The sequence below is a fragment of the Sorex fumeus genome, unplaced genomic scaffold, assembly GCF_029834395.1.
Source record: "Sorex fumeus unplaced genomic scaffold, SorFum_2.1 ptg000014l, whole genome shotgun sequence".
Lineage (NCBI taxonomy): Eukaryota > Metazoa > Chordata > Mammalia > Eulipotyphla > Soricidae > Sorex > Sorex fumeus.
The window spans coordinates 5,671,538-5,690,302 of NW_026606071.1; the positions used below are offsets into that span (position 1 = coordinate 5,671,538).

Genomic DNA, 18,765 nt, shown 5'->3' on the forward strand with positions numbered 1-18,765 from the left:
GTCATGCATGTTAAAGCTTGATCATTTGACTTGACGCATTGGTACAACCAGGAAACTTTCTGAAGAAATACAGTAATGCTAATATACAGTAAATTTCGAGAAGAGTTGGTATAGTGCTTACTTCACTGGCAGCATGCAATTTTAAACTGTAGCCTATGAAATATTTGCAGTAAAAGTCATAGTCATTTACAGAATTAAGTTCATGCCCTAACTTAACCTAGAATTTTCATGGAAAATTTGCATTTTTAATATTTTCTGAACAACTGGACTAGGTATGGATATATCCACAGTTGCTGTTCAAAAACAAATTGAAGAGCAATAGCATTCCTTTGAAACACTCAAGCCATGGATTTAGGATCTTCTAAAACTATTTGATACTTCTATTACTTGCATTCACTATGATATAGCAAATAGTAAATGTAGACTTTACTTAATTATGATTGTCTTTAAATAACTACTGCTGAGGTGGCTAAAAATGTATGTGTGTATATACATATATATGTATGTGTATGTGTATGTAGTTTGCCTGCAAGAAACACAGTTTAAAGTGAGGCATTTTCTGCTAAACAGGTGTGTTGGATGAAAATAATTACACAAGGGGCTGGGACAATAGCACAGCGGGTAGGGTGTTTGCTTTGCACAGGGCCTGCCTGGGTTCTATTCCCAGCATCCCATATGGTCCCCCGAGCACTGCCAAGAGTAATTCCTGAGTGCAGAGCCAGGAGTAACCCCTGTGCATTGCCGGATGTGACCCCAAAAGCAATTAAAAAAAAAGAAAAAAAGAAAATAATTACACAAATAGTAGTTATAAAAGAACAATAGTTAAGGAAGCATGAAGTTACAGAGTGACAGTGCAGCCAAAAGTTCAATCTTATAAGCAGTATAAGATAGATAATCCTTGCCCTGAATTTCCTTTTAAAAATGAAATTGATACATAATGGAATATATTCAATTAGAGAGGTAATTTGTAGGCCATCTTTGTGTTTAAAATTTCTTCTAAACTAAAGAAAATTCTTCTTAACTATATAGATCTGTAACACTTTTGAAGTGTATATGTATAATTGATTATTAATTCCACTTCTAGGTGAATGTTGATAATTTTTTAAACCATACTATCTTCAAATGCCAAGGGCTGTCATATGCCTTTTATATCATCTACATATACTTCCACTGTTTCACTTTTTAAAATTATTTTTATTAGGTAAAATGGTTGCATGGTGTTAATTTTAATGGTTTTGATAAACAAAGTTAACTCTACTTTCATCATAACCTAGTTCTCCAGAGTCTGTACCACTATCTATATCTTTTATTTGAGCCTACCCATTATTAATATATCCAAGGCTATAAGTTTTCACCAATAGCATAACCTACAGATTGTAGTAAAATTTCTATTAATGGATACCTAGTACACTTTTTGTATTTTAATGTATTGATATAAAACTTAAGAATCTATATTAGAAGATATTTATAAAACTGTTACCATATTTATATAAACTACATGATTAATTTATACAGAGAGAATGTTTTTAGTGTTAAGAACTAATATTTTGATAGCAGCATAACTTTAGGGCAGAATGCATGTCAAGGTAATGCTGCTGCTGCTGTGTTTGTGTGTTTGTGTGTGTGTATGTGTGTCATGCCAATGTAAATGGAGTGCTGTTACTAGTTGGTGATTCTAGAGTCCCATTGTGTCTCTTAATAAAATCCCTGTCAATCTGTTATTTATAAATTCTATTACATAAATGTTGACTGTCGAATCTGCATTCCTCCTCAAGTCAAAAATCCTATTTTCAAGAAAGTCAGAAGTATGGGGTTCAATTCAGTGTGATTAGCGAAGCCTTTGTTTTTAATCCATTGCAATAACATAACTGATAAAAATTTAACAATTATGTCTCAGCTCCTTAGTCTTACCTTTCCAGAGTTATCTTTGTCACTTTAAATTAGAACTAAAGAGCCAGAGCAATGGTAGAGTTGGTAGAGTGCTTGCTATGCACACCAACCCCATTTCGATCCCCTGCATACCATACAATCCCTGTGGGATTGGTGGATCAATCCTATCAGGACCGTTCCCTAATTGCAAAGCCAGGAGTAATTCCTGAGCATAACTGATGTGCCTCTCCCTTTCCACCCTCCCAAATAAAAGAAAAAAGAACTGGAACGATTCCCAACTCTTCTAATCAATGTTCATCTGTTATCATATTGTTGGTTCACCATTGAGGGACTGTGTAGGCTTCAAGCCCAGATATATAAATCGCCCATTTTCATGTTCCCTATAATGATTCCTGCAATTGGAAAAAATAAATCTTTCTCTGTAATAGTATAGCAGTGATAAATTGGTCAAAGTATAGGAAAGGGATAGTCTCAGACAAATATGGTCATTTTTATTGTAGTACAGTGGACAGTGTACTACAAAATTTGGTTTGTAGTGTAACCAAAAGGATGGGAAGATAACTCCTCAAAAACCTAAGAATTTAACATCTCCTCCTTGTTGTATTTATGATGCTGAAATTGAATTCAAGTACACGTACTTGAAAAGCGTGCACTGTACTGTATCCCCTGCCTTGCACTTTATATTTCTTTCTTTTACTTTGACGTATAGGCCAGGTGTGTCAGTGCTCAGGGTTTACTCGTGGTTCTGTGCTCAGTGATCATTCCTAGTGGTTTTTTTGGGAATCATAGTGCAGTGCCATGGATAGAATCAGGGTAGGCTACATGTAATGCATGAGTCTTCGTCCTGTACTTCCTTTATTCCAGCCTTGCACCTCTTTGATGTTGAATTGGATGACTCAAACTATCTTGAAATGACAAAATAGTATCATATTTTTACTTTCTCATTTTTATAAACTTCCTCATTTTAATCCCCCACTTCAGTTTTCAGGTTTACTGAAGTCCTGGTTTACTATTTTGTGTATACAAAGAAAGAATACAGTACCTTATACAAATGCTGTTCACATTTATTTCAATTCTGATGAGTACGAATGTGAATCAGTCTTAACTTGCTGACACTGATTTGAAAGTATACAGTGGCAAGTGATTGTTCATATAAAAGGTGCAGATGGCTAGATAAAGATGATATGTCTGGTTGTAGTATTTAATTTTTTTTACTGATTAACAGGTTTCATTGAGTCATTTAGAAGTTGCATTATAGATCTTGTTCATTTGCTACTTTAGTGAAAAACACAGTAGAAGTTGGAAGGATGTACTTATGATTTAACATTAACATATATACTGTGCAGTTTAACAAGAACATTAAGGCTAATGGTATCTCAATGAAATACGTGGAGGTGAAATTATGTATTAAACTGTAGTGTTTATTGCATAATTAGATAATATAAAATTGTTATGATTTTAAATATTCTGCTAATTTTATAACCTTTGAGAAGCATATTAACCTCTCTGGGATTTAATGATTTCCTAATCAAAATTTCAGGATTGAAAACAGTGTTCTCGTAATATTTCTTATACCTGAGAAAGCCCATCAGTTTCTTGCGTTTTTCTTAATATTATTGAAATTACTCTTTGGTTAATCCTGAGTCAGGAGGTTTATCTCCATTACGTATATGTTTAACATTAGGGTGTAGTATGTAATCAAATCTCGAAAATTTGACAAGTAATATTTTATTTTTACAGCCATACATTGTGTGTATTAAAACTGACTGTTATTTTAGAAAATCATAAAAGATATCACAAATTGCTTATTTGTATCTGTGTTCACAGGAAGTCCAACACAATTGCCAGCTTCATAGAATATCTTTTTGTGCAGATGATAAAACTGACAAGAGGATATTCACTTTCATATGCAAAGATTCTGAGTCAAATAAACATTTGTGCTATGTATTTGACAGCGAAAAGTGTGTAAGTATGCCAGATGTTTTAGGGTGGTTTGTTCTGTTACAGGCAAGGGATTGTCTTGTTTCCGGCATTAGTAAAGTATTTGGAAATGAGTAAGGTCTGCAAATACTTATCTAGACTAATGGATTCATTCTGTTGTGAGAATATGCTCCAGGGTTTCATCCCTAACTAAGTTCTCATGTTCATGTGCACAATCTTTCATGCAAATTTCTTCGAATGTCATGCATGCTTGTGGCCCAGATATTGACTCGATAGCTTATTTTATTGTGCACTTATTTCTCTTGTAGTCATTTTATGTATTTATTTTTATCTCACCTATTATTTAGTAGCATACACACAAAGCAAGAAATAATGGTCATCAGAGTACTTTTTTTATGGAATGAGATAGATGTGGTGAAAATATTTTAAACTTCCAAAAACAAAATCTGCATGGCACCTTTAAAAAAATTCCAATACTCTGAAAATTCTATTCTTAATTTTCATTATTCATAAAATTTAATATTATGAACATTAATAGGAGTGTGTATGTTTGTTTCTATGTGTGTATATATTTGTGAATATAAAGTTTTTATCTGATAAGAACATTGGTGAATTCTAAAGTAATATTCATTCTATAAGTTCTTTAGTTATCTTAAAATTTAAGGATATCCCCTTAAAATGTAATTGTAAACATAAACTATTGATAATAATTTGAGTCAAGTTTCAAAACATAAAATGTGAACTTAAAGCACATATTGAAACTATTAAAGAGTTTAATGAAGGTGAAATTTTAACCTCAATAATGTTATTTGCTTAGGCAGGAAAAAGAATCATTTCCCTCTTGTCAAAAATAGAAAAGAATAACATTATCACTATACTTTATTTCTATGGCTTCAGTATGTGAACATCTTGATAACAAATTGACTTTCAATTTGTACATGTGTGACTATTACATCATATGGAGAATAGATTCTAATTAACTTCTCATTAAGGAAAGACTCCATAGAAAACCTACAAAGTAGAGCAATCATCTATATCTTTTGAATAATAGAGCTTGAAAGGCATATTAGTATTTAACTTTATACTAAACTACTTGACCTCATAAAAACTGTGAATATGATAAAGATTAAGAAACATCATAAAATATGCTTGCCCACATAAATTAACATGAATATTAAGATACTATCTATGTACATAGTTTTTTCCTAAAAATTGTTTTTCACTGAATGAACACTTTATATTCTACTTTCAAGTGTATCATCCATAATTGTTTGCAAGTATTTTTCTTTTGTAATACTGGAGATTAAAATTGATATTTGTTGAGTATATGTAAGACATAGCAACAATTGCATCAAACTCAGTTTTTTCTTGTCTTACAGAGAAATAAACTTCCTTAGAATAAAATATAAATAACAGTTAATCTTAGGGCTGGGGAGCGATAGCACAGCAGGTAGGACATTTAAATTGTATGCAACTGACCAGGCCGACTCGTGTTCAATTCCTCTGCCCCTCTTGGAGAGCCTGGCAAGCTACCAAGAGAATCTCGTCCGCATGGCAAAGCCTCACAAGCTACCTGTGATGTATTGGATATGCCAAACACAGTAACAAGTCTCACAATGGAGATGTTACTGGGCCCACTAGAGCATATCAATGAACAATGGAAAGACTGTGCTACAGTGCTACAGTTAATCATAAAATTTAGCTTTGTGTTTTGTGATATATATTTTTATTTGCTCTCTGGCCAAATTTATTCCACTTTAAATATTAGCTTGCTATAGACTCATCATCATACTAGAAATGTAGACTCTGCTTCTTCCTGATTATAATTGTTCATAATTGATTATCAGAATTTCACTTTTACTTATAATTCTCTTTGGATTAGCATCTTCACTTTTTTAATAAAATGGCAAGAAATTTTTGAAGTCCACAGCAGTATCTTGCAAACACTGTTGTACTTAATTTTCAAAAGAAGTGCCTTTTAAAATATAGCCCTTTGGTTCACACTTAAAAAAAATCTTAATCTGTTGGAGATGGAGCATAACAAATCTATTTGGAAAGTTGACCAAGTTATTCCGCTACAGATAGAAGTCTAGATTTGGAAATGCACAGATCCAAGCTATTTCTCCAACTCTGAGTTGGCATCCACCTTCAGGAGTTCAAAGAATTTTTCTTAAGTTCCAGTTTATCATTTTCGCAGTAATGTTTACTATCTCTAACTATGGCTTAGTCACTTAAATCACTTAACTTCCTGTTAGTCGTTGAATTGCTCGAGCGGGCACCAGTAACGTCTCCATTTGTCCCTGCCGCGTGTTAGTGTAGCCCAATGGCATCTGTTCGTTCTGGGAACATGAAGAGTCTCAAACCGATCGCTCATGAGTCGTTGTGGCAGCCTAGTTCGGCCTTGAGATTTTGTCGGCCTCTCCTTTCTCATCCTTCTCAGTGCTGCCATGTCAGTGAAGCCTTCAGGGTCAGGTGAATGAGACCAGTTGTAGTTACAGGTTTTGGCGTATCGAATACACAACGGATAGCTTGCCAGGCTCTTCCGTGCGGGCGGAATACTCTCAGTAGCTTGCCAGTCTTTCCGAGAGGGATAGAGGCTTTTGGGGCGACCTCTAATCACCTTGTAGGTGTTACCATTTTTGAACCCTATCAAGTATGGTACAACAATTCTGGAAGATGGGTATTTAGTGTCTTATGATGTGTCGCGGTCGCGCGGGTCCAGAAAGCGTCCTTGAGTGTGGCAACGGCTGGGTAGTGGAGGTAGTGTCGATAGTGGAAGTCTGCCAGTGGGGTATTTATCTGGGTAGGGTGGGTCTTCTGTGCGCAATCTGATCCCTGGGTGGTTGATGGAAGCAGACAGGGCAGGGTAGGGTGGGGCTCCTGAGTAGAATCCCTTTGTCACCTGTGGTTGGTAGGAGCAAGCAGAGAAACTCTGTCCCTGGGTCCGGGGACTGGACTATGGCTATGTCCATAAAATTGATTTGATTTGTCACCTGTGGTTGGTAGGAGCAAGCAGAGAAACTCTGTCCCTGGGTCCGGGGACTGGACTATGGCTATGTCCATAAAATTGATTTGATTGTTATTTAGATTTTTTTAACTTCTACCTTGATTCTCATTTTAGGTATTAAAAGAATATTGTCACTGTCACTGTCCTCCCGTTGTTCATTGATTTGCTCGAGCGGGCCCAGTAACGTCTCCACTGTGACAATTGTTACTGTGTTTGGCATATCAAATATGTCACGGGGAGCTTGCCAGGCTTTGCCCTGTGGGTGAGATACTCTCGGTAGCTTGCTGGGCTTTCCTAGAGGGATGGAGGAATCGAATGCGGCATGGTCGGGTCAGCTGAGTAGAAGGCAAACGTCCTACCTGCTGTGCTATTGCTCCAGCCCTAAAGAATATTAAAACAGGATAATATATTATGGTACGGTTAGCAGGACTCTTTCTTCTTATTATAAGAAACCATATATGCGACTTAGCCAAAGTTCGTTCATTTATAAAAATTCATAATGTAATTTTAAGATAAACATTGACCCAAAATTGCCATTGTTACATTCATCCCATCTTGCTGTATTACTCCCATAACTGTTACTTCCCCCAGATCACAGTGGTGGGAATATTAACAGTGAAGCGTTTGACTTATCCATTCATTGTAGTTTACTTTTTGCTTTTGTTGTTGTTTTGTTATTTTTGTTTGGAAGCCACAACTGGCTGTGCTCAGGGCTTTTTCTGGTTCTGCACTCAGGGATCATTCCTAGCAGTGCTCAGGGAACCAAGCTTGGGTTGGACCAAACCAACTGGGGTTCTGGGACTCAAACCTGGTTCACCCACTTGTAGTTTTTTCTTTTGTATTGCCTCTGAAATTGTAGCATTTGAAAGATAGATCAACCTATACTAAGGACTAGAATTTACTGCTAAACAGCATTGTAATGTCTTAATGATTCTCTTTCCCACTGTCTTGGATAGTCAGGGGAACTAGATAACCTTCTCTGTCCATCTGTAAGAAGGAAAAAAATCAATGAGGCAGCTATACATCTAATACCAAAAGACAGTTGTGAGGCGGTGCTTTTATCTTTCCTGTTCACCATGTAGTTGTAGCTGATGCCACTTAAAAAAAGAAAACTTTTAAAATTATAGAAATTTATAATAAAATTTTTAAGATAACCAGGATTTCTTTGAAAATCACTGATAAAGTCACAGGAAGATCTTAAACTAGAAAAAAAAGGAAGAGTCAACTGTATAACCTCAAGGGGTGGCCAGGGAGAGACCCAATGGCTCTCTCCCTCACCACCCGCATTTTGTTCTGGGGTGGGGGGCACAGGAGGACCACTCGAAGATTGATCAGTTGTCGTTTATTTAATTTTTCCCATATGCCTGCCCCAGCCTCTCTGAGCCTCCCATTCTAGTTCAAACCCCTCATTCCCATCTCCTCCTGTCTTTCCCACTCATCTCTCCACTCCATCTTGCAGCCTGGGCTTTCTTTCTCCACGTGCTTACTCCTGTATTCTTCTTCTACATTCTTCTCTCTCTGTCCCCCTTGCTAGTCTCTCCACACATCATCTTGCTGCCCTGCTCTCTCTCATCTCTCCAACTCTCTCCAGCTCTCCAATTCAACACTCTGGGCTGACACCTCACCCAATAAGGTAGCCAAATCAACAATAGAAAGTCCTTCCTGACTGCTAGGCTCAAGGACTAAACATCACATAGGGATATTCCAAAGACCTTCCTGACTGCCCAAGGGCAAAATACCTCTTAAGGTGTTTTTCTTCTTTCCTCAGTCCAATAACTCTATCAACATCTTAATACTAATTATTTTTGTATGGACACAGTAAAAGATACACTGAGGCTTTTAGGCCAGCTCTCCTGGGAACATTTTACCACAGACTGAGATTACAGAACTCAGGTCAGATTAATCTTTCCTAACCCTAGAAGGATTAGAATCTCCTTATTACTTTTTGGATCATGACAGCATTTGTCTATGACCAATGCTTATAGTTAAGCATTAGGCACTTTGGCCAGGCCCATCTTGATGCCAGGGTAGCACATAGCTTACTGATTGCCCTGGTTCCATCCAGTCCCTCATCAGGACCATGCCCTTGGGGGTGCTAAGAAGTAAGGGTAGCTGAGGCTTAGGTGAGAGAACAGATGCCCAGGAGAAAAATATCACTGAGAGTCACATTACAAAAGCATAACAAATACTATCTTCTTGTGTCCATACAAAAAGGACATTGCTCTGAATAAACTATGCAAAGGACTTAGGGAAAAGAGGAAAAAACAATATTTACAGGTCAACAGAACACAAAGTTTACAAATAAACACAGAGGAATGGGAACACTGTGATGGGAGCAACCTAATAAACCTAAACTACCTCAGGCTATACAGGAAGGACAAAACAACTTGTTATCTTACAGTCAACAGATTCAATACTAAAATGAAGACAAGCCATAATAAGAAATCAACCATTCAAGTCACCGGGTCTTGGAAAGTGGAAAAATGAAAAAAAAATCCATGAGAGGGTACCTGAAAAAAATAATAGCTACATCTTCTCCAACTTTTGTAAAATATATAACCTACAGATTTAAGAAATTGTGTGAACTTTGAATAGGATTAACAAACACATGCCAGCCAAATTTTATAAAAACTGAGAAAAGGAAAATATTGAAAGCAACAAAATGTAAACAAGTCCTAAAGCAGGAAAATAATTTGAAAGACAGACAGTATTTTTCTGCATGAAAGCCCCAAAGGCCAAAAAAATTAACACAATATATTTGTAGTGTTAAAAATCGAAACAAAACTGTCAAATCAGAATCCTGTATTCAGAAAAAGATATATGTAAGGAATTTAAAGAGAACAGTTTTTTAACATCAGATGAAGCAAAACCATGCTATTTGTTATTACTAGATCTTCCCCACACTTGAAATGAATTCTAAATTAAGTTCTCTGAATAGGAAGGTGATAATACAAAAAGGACCCTAAGTGCATAAGGAAGGAAAAAAGAAAAGTGAAAAAAAAATTGGTTCTTTGAAAGTAAAACAAATGTCACAAAATAATCATAAAATATTATAGTCACAGGAAGAAATACTTTGTGATTATGATTTAAATGAATATATATAAAAGAACTTGGGCAACAATGTTATAAACAAGGGAAGTGCAAAAGATACAATAGAACATAAGATTTCTGTACCTGAGGCTGGAGTGATAACACAGCAGGTAGGGCGTTTGCCTTGCACGCGGCCAACCCAGGTTTGATTCCCAGCATCCCATATCGTCCTCTGAGCACCGCCAGGAGTAATTCTTGAGTACGTGAGCCAGGAGTAACCCCTGTGCATTGCATTGCCGGGTGTGACCCAAATAGCAAAAAAAGAGAAAACAAGGAAAAGAAAAAAAAAAGATTTCTATACCTGACTTACCTGGAAAATTAACAGATTTAATGGATTTTCCAAAATTATATAAATGCAATGTGTGTCCTAGAGCAACCATAAAAAACTATGTGGGGGCATATGAGATAGTACTGGATTACATTTGTCTTGCATGCTGTCAACCCTGATTTTTTTTTTCCTTTTTTGGGTCACACCTGGCAATGCACAGGGATTACTCCTGGCTCTGCACTCATGGTAGTGCTCATGGGACCATATGGGATTCTGGGAATTGAACTCCGGTCGGCCATGTGCAAGGCAAACACCCTACCCACTATGCTATCGCTCCAGCCCACAACCCTTATTTTTGATACCTGACACCATATATAGCCCCCAAGTAACAGTCCCTGAGTACCAGCAGGTGTCCCGCAAAATCAAAAAATATTTTTAAAACTATATTTTGGACTATATAACTTTAAAATATTATCTGTGTGTCAGTTTTAAAGCACTATGAATAAATAAAAAACTTTATAATAAAATATTCTTGAAATTCATAGGTATATATCATTAAAAAACATAAAGGAAGAAAAGAAAAATTGTGTATCACAAAAAAAAAATCAGAGCTGGAGTGATAGCACAGCAGATAGAGCATTTGCCTTGCATGTATGCCTTGCATGTGGCTGAGCCGGGTTCAATTCCCAGTATCCCATATGATCCCCTGAGCACAGCCAGGAGTAACCCCGGTGATTGCCAGGTGTGACCCAAAAAGAAAAAAAAATCATCTGGCAAGCAGGTTCTAATGCATCAAAAGTTCAGCTATATTGTCAGAGTAAAGTTTTTCAAAATCTAACTTAGGGATGGAGCGATAGCACAGCGGTAGGGCGTTTGACTTGCACGCAGCCAACATGGCCAACGCGAGTTCGATTCCTCCACCCCTCTTGGAGAGCCTGGCAAGCTACCGAGGTACCTCGCCTGCACGGCAGAGCCTGGCAAGCCACCCATGTTGTATTCGATATGCCAAACACAGTAATAACAAAATCTCCAATGGAGATGTTACTGGGCCCGCTCGAGCAAATCGATGAACAACAGGAGGGCCTTTACTTACTTACTTTTACTTAATTTAGGGAACTGGGTCTAACTCTGATAGAGCACCTTGTAGACAATGAACTGACTTTCCTGGCACAGCAGCAGTTTCAATCCTGGTGTCACCGGTATTGTATTACATTACCATCACAGAACTATAACTAAAGTGTTTTATTCTTGGCTACTATGGCAACATGATGTGCAAGAACTGCTACCAAGTGTGTAGTTTCTGGCAAGAATTGAGATCAGAAATGTGTGTACAATCAACCAGAACTGCAATCAAAAGGGCATGAACCTTGGTAAGCATGATGGCTGACTTTATAAGCTTTACTACCAAATACATGTGATGCTCAGCCGTCACAACAATAAAGGATTATGAGGTGCAGAATATAACTCATACATAGTTTCTACAGAAACTTTCTACAACTATCCTACAAGTGATGGACACACACTACAAATAAGGGAATAGTCAAACAATATAATATGCAAATGTCATTTAATGGACACAATCATTTACTTAGATAAAGCAGACTTCAAATAAATATTGGATACAGAAAAAGACATTATATAATAGTCACATTCATAAGGACTATGTAATGTGTATACACTAATAATGTGTATAATCCATCCAATGGGCTACAAAATAAGTGAAACTCAAACTGCCAAATGAAAAGAAATACATAAAAAGTATGAAAAAAAATTGTCATTAAAGACTTTCTTGCTATGTTCTGCAAATAAAGAGACCACTATCAAGAAATAAAATTAGTCAACAGCATCAACATCCTAATAGGATTTAATTAACATCTGTTGAGAAGTTCCTCTCAGCAATAATAAATGAACACATCTGGGCTAAAAATTATTCCTCATATTTAAAAGAATTGAAGTAACAAAAGTTAATCTAAGAATCAAGGACCTATTGTCTGTACTGCTCAATCTTTTCCAGGGAGTGGAAGAAACAACAATTCACCTGAACAGTCTCTATGGAACACCTTATTTTCATTTCAAAGGGAAGACATCACATATCAAAAGAGTCATCACTAAAAATGTAAATTACAGATTAGTAGACTTGATAAAGGTGAAAAATATCCTCAATAATGTCCTAGGGAATACATTACAATATTATTTTAAACACATCATTGCAGATGCATTGCAGGGTTGTAAGGATGGTTCAATATATAAAAATCAATTAATTGAATACACCAAATTAATAAAATGTGATGCTTTCTGTAGATGTAGAAAACATTTTTTCCCAAAATTCAGAACTCTTTTACGATTTTTAAAAAATCCCTCAGCAAATCTGAAATGAATAAATTCACTATAGTAAAAATCATATAACAACTCCCCAAATTATGGGGGTTGCACGAGAAATGAAAACCTTTTTTTTATGATCAAGGACAAGACAAGGATGTTCACTTTCACTGATGTTATTCAACGTGGTGATGGAAGCCTTGGCCACACAATATAGCAAGAAAAAAGAAGCTAAAAGGATTCTAATCTTGTTGAAGAAGTCAAAGTAGGGCCTAAGAGATGGTACATTAGGGAGAGCTTAGCATGTGACTAGATTTAATTCCTTGCTTTGTACCACGTTCCCTCAAGTATCAGTAAGAGTTACTTCTGAGCCTAGTATTAGGAGAAAGCCCTGAGCACCAGTGGGTCTGTCTCAAAAACAGAAAAAAGTCAAACTTTTATCACGACTCATAAATGATATTATACTGTGCATGGAGAAACTGGACTGTACACATACAGACATGCACACACAAAACATAAAATCTATACATTAAAGAATCAGGCCTCAAAATCGGTGCACAAAAATCAGGTGCATTCTAAATATGTAAACAACAATGCAAAAGGGTATCAAGAAATTAATGAAATTGGTGACCAATTTATTTAGTGAAAATGATACCACCATTAAAAAAAATTTTAGAAGACAGATAAATGGAAACACATTTCTGTGCTTGGGGAGACTTTTTATTACCATTTCAATTTCCTTGATGGTGATAGGTCTGTTCAGGTATTCCAGGTCTTCTTGGTTCAGCCTTGGGAGTCTGTAGGAGTCTAGGAATTTATCCATTTCCTCGAGGTTTTGATGTTCCGTGGCATAAAGCTTCTCAAAGTACTCCCTGAGGATCCTCTGAATTTCTGTGGTTTCTGTTGTAATGACCCCCTTTTCATTTCTGATTCGGTTTATTAGGGTTTTCTCTCTCCCTTTATTTGTGAGTTTTGCTAGAGGCTTATCGATCTTGTTAATTTTCTCAAAGAACCAGCTTTTGGTTTCATTGATCTTTCGGATTGTTTTTTGGGTTTCCATCTCGTTAATCTCTGCTCTGAGTTTTATTATTTCCTTTCTCCTGTTCGGGTTGTGCTCCTTTTTTTGGTCCTTCTCCAAGCTCTTAAGCTGTGAGGTTAGGTTACTTATGTGTGCTCGCTCCTCCTTCCTGAGGAATGCTTGTAGAGCTATAAACTTTCCTCTTAACACAGCCTTTGCTGTGTCCCATAAGTTTTGGTAACTCGTGTTCTCATTTTCATTCGTTTCTAGGAATCTTTTGATTTCCTCTTTGATTTCCTGTCTAATCCACTCGTTGTTCAATAGTGCACTGTTTAATTTCCAGGTGTTTGATTTAGTTTTCTGTTTTTGTGTGTGATTTACTTCTAATTTCAGCGCATTATGGTCTGAGAAGATTGTTGATACAATCTCTATCTTCTTAATTTTATGGAGGCATGTTTTGTGGCTCAGCATGTGGTCTATTTTGGAGAATGTTCCATGTACGCTTGAGAAGAATGTGTATTCAGCTTTTTGTGGATGAAGTGTCCTATATATATCTACTAAGTCCCTTTCTTCCATTGTTTCCCTCAAATGAAGTATGTCCTTGCTAAGCTTGAGTCTGGTTGATCTATCAAGAGGTGACAAAGCAGTGTTGAAGTCTCCCACTAGTATTGTGTTGCTATTGATGTCTTTTTCCAAATCTATGAGTAGTTGTTTTAAGTACTTTGCTGGTCTCTCATTAGGTGCATATACATTTATTATTGTAAGTTCTACCTGTTGTACAGATCCTTTGATCAATAAGAAATGGCCTTCACTGTCTCTTATGGAAACACATTTCTTGTTCATGAATTGGAAGACTGAGATTACAGTGACCATTCTACCCAAAGTGACTCAGAGATTCATTGTATACTCATGAAAGTCCCATGATATTCTAAAAGGACATAGAACAAATACATCTATTTTTTTATGGAACCATTGAATTCGTAGAATAACCAAAGTGATGTTGGGAAAAAGGATGGGAGTAGTCAGTCTTCGGCTCTAGGGTGCTGAGCAGTTATTTCAACAAAAACTACATGGTCCTACAATGAAGACAGCTTATTGGATCAGACGAATAGAATTGAGAGTTCAGAGGTAAATTCTGAATTTTAAAAATAAAGGGAAAAAGAAAAAGACAAATTCCATATGATCTCACATATGTAAACTATATAAAAAAATAAAAAGGGAATAGATAGTCACCAAAGAAGCAAATCCTGAGCTCTTGTCAGAAGAATGGTGAGCTGGTCTGCAAAGAGAGGTGAGTGAAAAGAGGACCTAGAGAGAACGGTGAAGTTTTATTGAAACTGTTAGTCAGAATTGTATAGTAGCATTGCAAGTATAAAAACAAAAATGGAAAAGTTTTCAAACCATATTATCGCAATAGATATAATTGAAGAAAAAATCAATAACAAAAGAAAACAGAGGACTTCACAACCTTGGCAATGAAATATGACTTTTGTGTTTCTAAGAGATTTTCAGAGCTGGAAATCAGTAGAGCCATGGCTTTGCATATGTAAAGCATGGGGCTTGATCCTGGCACCATACACCAAATAAAAGAGAGAAATTTTTAAAGGAAAAAATCATTACAGGCAATGAACCATAAAAAATGTTCAGTATCCATATTTGTAAATGCATTGGAAAGAAAAGGAAAAGGCATGAATAATCAAAGCTCCTACCTCAAGTACCTAGAAAACAAAATAACAAACTTAACAAAGCAGAAAGAATAAAAGAAAGATACAAAGAAACAGTTAAAACAAAAAGAATTAATAAAATTCAGGGCCTATTTCTTTTTAAAGACTGTAAAGTAATGATCTTTTGTTGGTTTTGAGCCATACCTGGAGGTGCTAAGCAATTACTCCTTGTGGGCTCAGGGAATCATTTGAGATGCTGCAGATTGAATCTGGGTCTGCTGTATGCAGGCAAGCACACTACCCACTGTACAGTATCACTGGCTCCAAAAGTTATGCAATTTTTTTTAAGACTGAGCAATAAAAGAAAAAAGAGAGAAGTTACCAATATCAAATGTGAAATGAAGACTTCATTGCAGACTCCCCAGATATTTAAATAATAAGTTTAATATAAATAATGGCCTATGGAACAAATTTCATAGGCACAGATGAATTGAATTAATTCCCCAAGAAATAAAAAAGCATCACGAATCACCCACAATTAAATAATTCTAGTAACTCTAGAATATTTAATAACAAAACAAATTTTTCACAATTGAGAGTTTATTAAAAGTGAAATCTCTAAACTAGATGCTCTAAGTGGAAAAATCTATAAAATGCTTCAAGATAAATTAACATTATTCTATATAACCTATTGAAAAATACAAAAGTGGGACCTCTCCTCAATTATTTTGTAAAACCAGTGTATCCTTAGAACCCAAGCCAAAATACACAGTGTAGAGGAGAAAAAGAGCATGAGAAATTGCAAAAATTACGCCTCTAATATATGGATGCCAAAGTAACAGTATTAGAAAAATATGACTCTGTAATATAGAAAAATAATTACACAATAGGATTCACTGGAGTTTGTCCTGGAATTTAAGACTTGCTTAATACTCAAAATTTCAACAATATACTAAACTTACTAACAGACAAAAGAAAAGACACATCAATCAGGGTTTTCAACATACTGAAAATATAATTAGATGTTTATCATTAAAAATCCTTAAATGGAGCCAGGAGATGACTTGATGGCTAAATTGTTTTACTCGTAGGCATGAGACGACGTGTTTACTCCTGGTGTCATTGCAAAAGCTAGTGTGTGATCCTGTCATCTTCACTTTTTGTGCTTCACAGCTCTGTTATCTGATTCCCAGTGTACACTTAAGTTCTGGCACATTGCAGCCAGGTATGTGAGTTCACAGCCACCCAGGGTACAACTCCCAGAGCACAGTGTCACAAAAAAGAAAATGTAAGCACTGGGGCCAGAGTTGTCACCAATGGTGAGGACACATGTGAACTTTGCAAATAAAGAAGTGTGACCTCCTGGGAGTGTCTGAACTCCACAAGCTGAGGTGGTATCCCTGGAAAACACCATAAGTAAAAAACCGCAAGCACCACAACAAAGCATTTGTGCAACACCCAATTATCACCCACCATAACATCAACAGGGAAGAGAAGGGCCAGAAATGACCAGAAATATTGGGAACCAAGGAAGAAATTTTTCACTTGATCAATTGATGTTTAAAATCTGTAGATGGCAGGGCTGGAGCAATAGCACAGAGGGTAGGGTGTTTGCCTTGCATGTAGCCAGCCTGAGTTCAATTCCCAGCATCACATATGGTCCCCGGAGCACCGCCAGAAGTAATATCTGAGTGCATGAACCAGGAGTAACCCCTGCGCATTGCCAGGTGTGACCCAGAAAACCAAAAAAAAAAAAAAAAAAAATTTGTAGATGGCATTCTGCTTTTTGGTGAGAAGTTGTATGCTTACCTCCTAAGACCGAGGACAAAACAGGGTTTACAGTGTAACCACTCTAATTATATTCCTATTAAATAGTAAGTAGGGGCTAAAGAAATAGTACAGCAGAGCGGGTGCCTGTCTTTCATGTAGCTGATCCATATTCAAGCCCCAGTACCCCAGATGATCTCCTGAGCACTGCCAAGTGTAGTCCCTGAGTGCAGGACGTGGAGTAAGCCCTGAGAATATTCCCCCAGGTGTGGCCTAACAAGAACAAAAATATAAAATGTAATCATGGATGTTCTAGCTATCTATGTCTATAGGACAGTAGAAGAAAATAAGAACCATATGGATTCTAAAGGAGGAAATAAATTCCAAGGTGAAAGAGATAATACAGTAGGTAGGACTCTTGCCTTGCATGTGACCAATCCAAATTTGATACCCCACAATCTATTTGGTATCCTGATCTCCACCAGGAGTGATCCCTGAGCAGAAGAAGCAATAAGCCCATGAGCACCACTGAGTGTGGCCCCCAAGTCAAAATAAATAAATAAATAATAAAGAAATAGAATTTTATATGCAAATATAATTTTTCGGTAGGAAGCAGAAAGGAGTCTACAAAAATATGCATCTAAAATAAGTAGATTTATAGAAGTGGATAGATATTGTACCCTTGAAAGGTTGAAAAAAATAACTTAATAAATTATTGGGGGGACTGGAGGGCTCCCTATTGGCACTTTGATTTCTTGGAGGTCACTCCCAGTGTTTCTTGACCAGCAGGGTCAGGTGGTCCCATTCTAGACTCCCTGATGTTACGCTGTTCTAGTTCAGTGGTCCAGGGGGACCCCAGGACCACCCACAAGGACTGAATGAACAAGGGACCTTGCACAGGCAATATTTTTGTGTCTCTTACCTCAGAGCTATAGTACCAGCTCAAAATGACCTTTTATTATGAAACAAATGCAAGTATGTTACCCAAAGTTTGAAATTAGAAAATAAAAAGGTCATCAAAACTTGGTAATACATCTTATTTGCTTTTATTGTGTTTTAGAATTATGCATAATTAACTTCTAACCACCAGGTTTTATTCCATATATTTTTTGAATAATGAGGCTCACATAATTTAATATCTGACCTTTACATTTTCAAAAATTATTCTTTAATGCAACTCTTAAATTCTTTGCTATAAAATGTAGTCTGTTGTCATTTCTTTTTGGCTTTTTGGGTCACACCCAGCGATTCACAGGGGTTACTCCTGGCTCATGCACTCGGGAATTACTCCCAGTGTTGCTTAGGGGACCATAAGAGATGCTGGAAAATGAACCCGGGTCGGCCGCATGCAAGGCAAACACCCTACCCACTGTGCTATAGCTCCAGCCCCCTGTTGTCATTTTAGGTATATATTTTGAATGTTTTGTTAACTAGGTAAATCGCTGTATATGTATGGCTAAAAACTATTTTCAAATAGAGGACTACAAAATGCAATAGTATTAAAAAATATAAGTTTTATTTAAGAAGCATAGTTTCAATTTTGGATTAATCCTAGTATTTAATAAAATTTTAAAATTTGAGATTAAATAACTTAAGTATTATTTTTCTCTTTAATATCCCTTGATTTCTTGAGGTATCTATGATTTATTTATTGTTTGTATATGATTTTTATTAAATGACTTAATTGATTGCTAGGGATTGAATCCAGAGACTTTCATGTGCTAACCATATACCCTATCACTAAACTACATTCCTGACCCAAAACATGACCTTTTCAAGAATTAATATTACAAATTTGGTG

The 18,765-nt window shown here is 36.4% G+C and overlaps 1 protein-coding gene across 5 annotated transcripts in view; it reads left to right on the plus strand.

Annotated features, from left to right (window-relative positions):
• GULP1 (GULP PTB domain containing engulfment adaptor 1) overlaps window positions 1-18,765 on the plus strand; it is a 272,666-nt gene that overhangs the window by 227,600 nt on the left and 26,301 nt on the right. For all 5 annotated transcript variants that reach the window (XM_056111742.1, XM_056111744.1, XM_056111745.1 and 2 more), the window contains exon 7: window positions 3,718-3,855. In XM_056111742.1, the coding sequence (XP_055967717.1) occupies window positions 3,718-3,855 (138 nt within the window). The remainder of the gene's footprint in view (window positions 1-3,717; window positions 3,856-18,765) is intronic.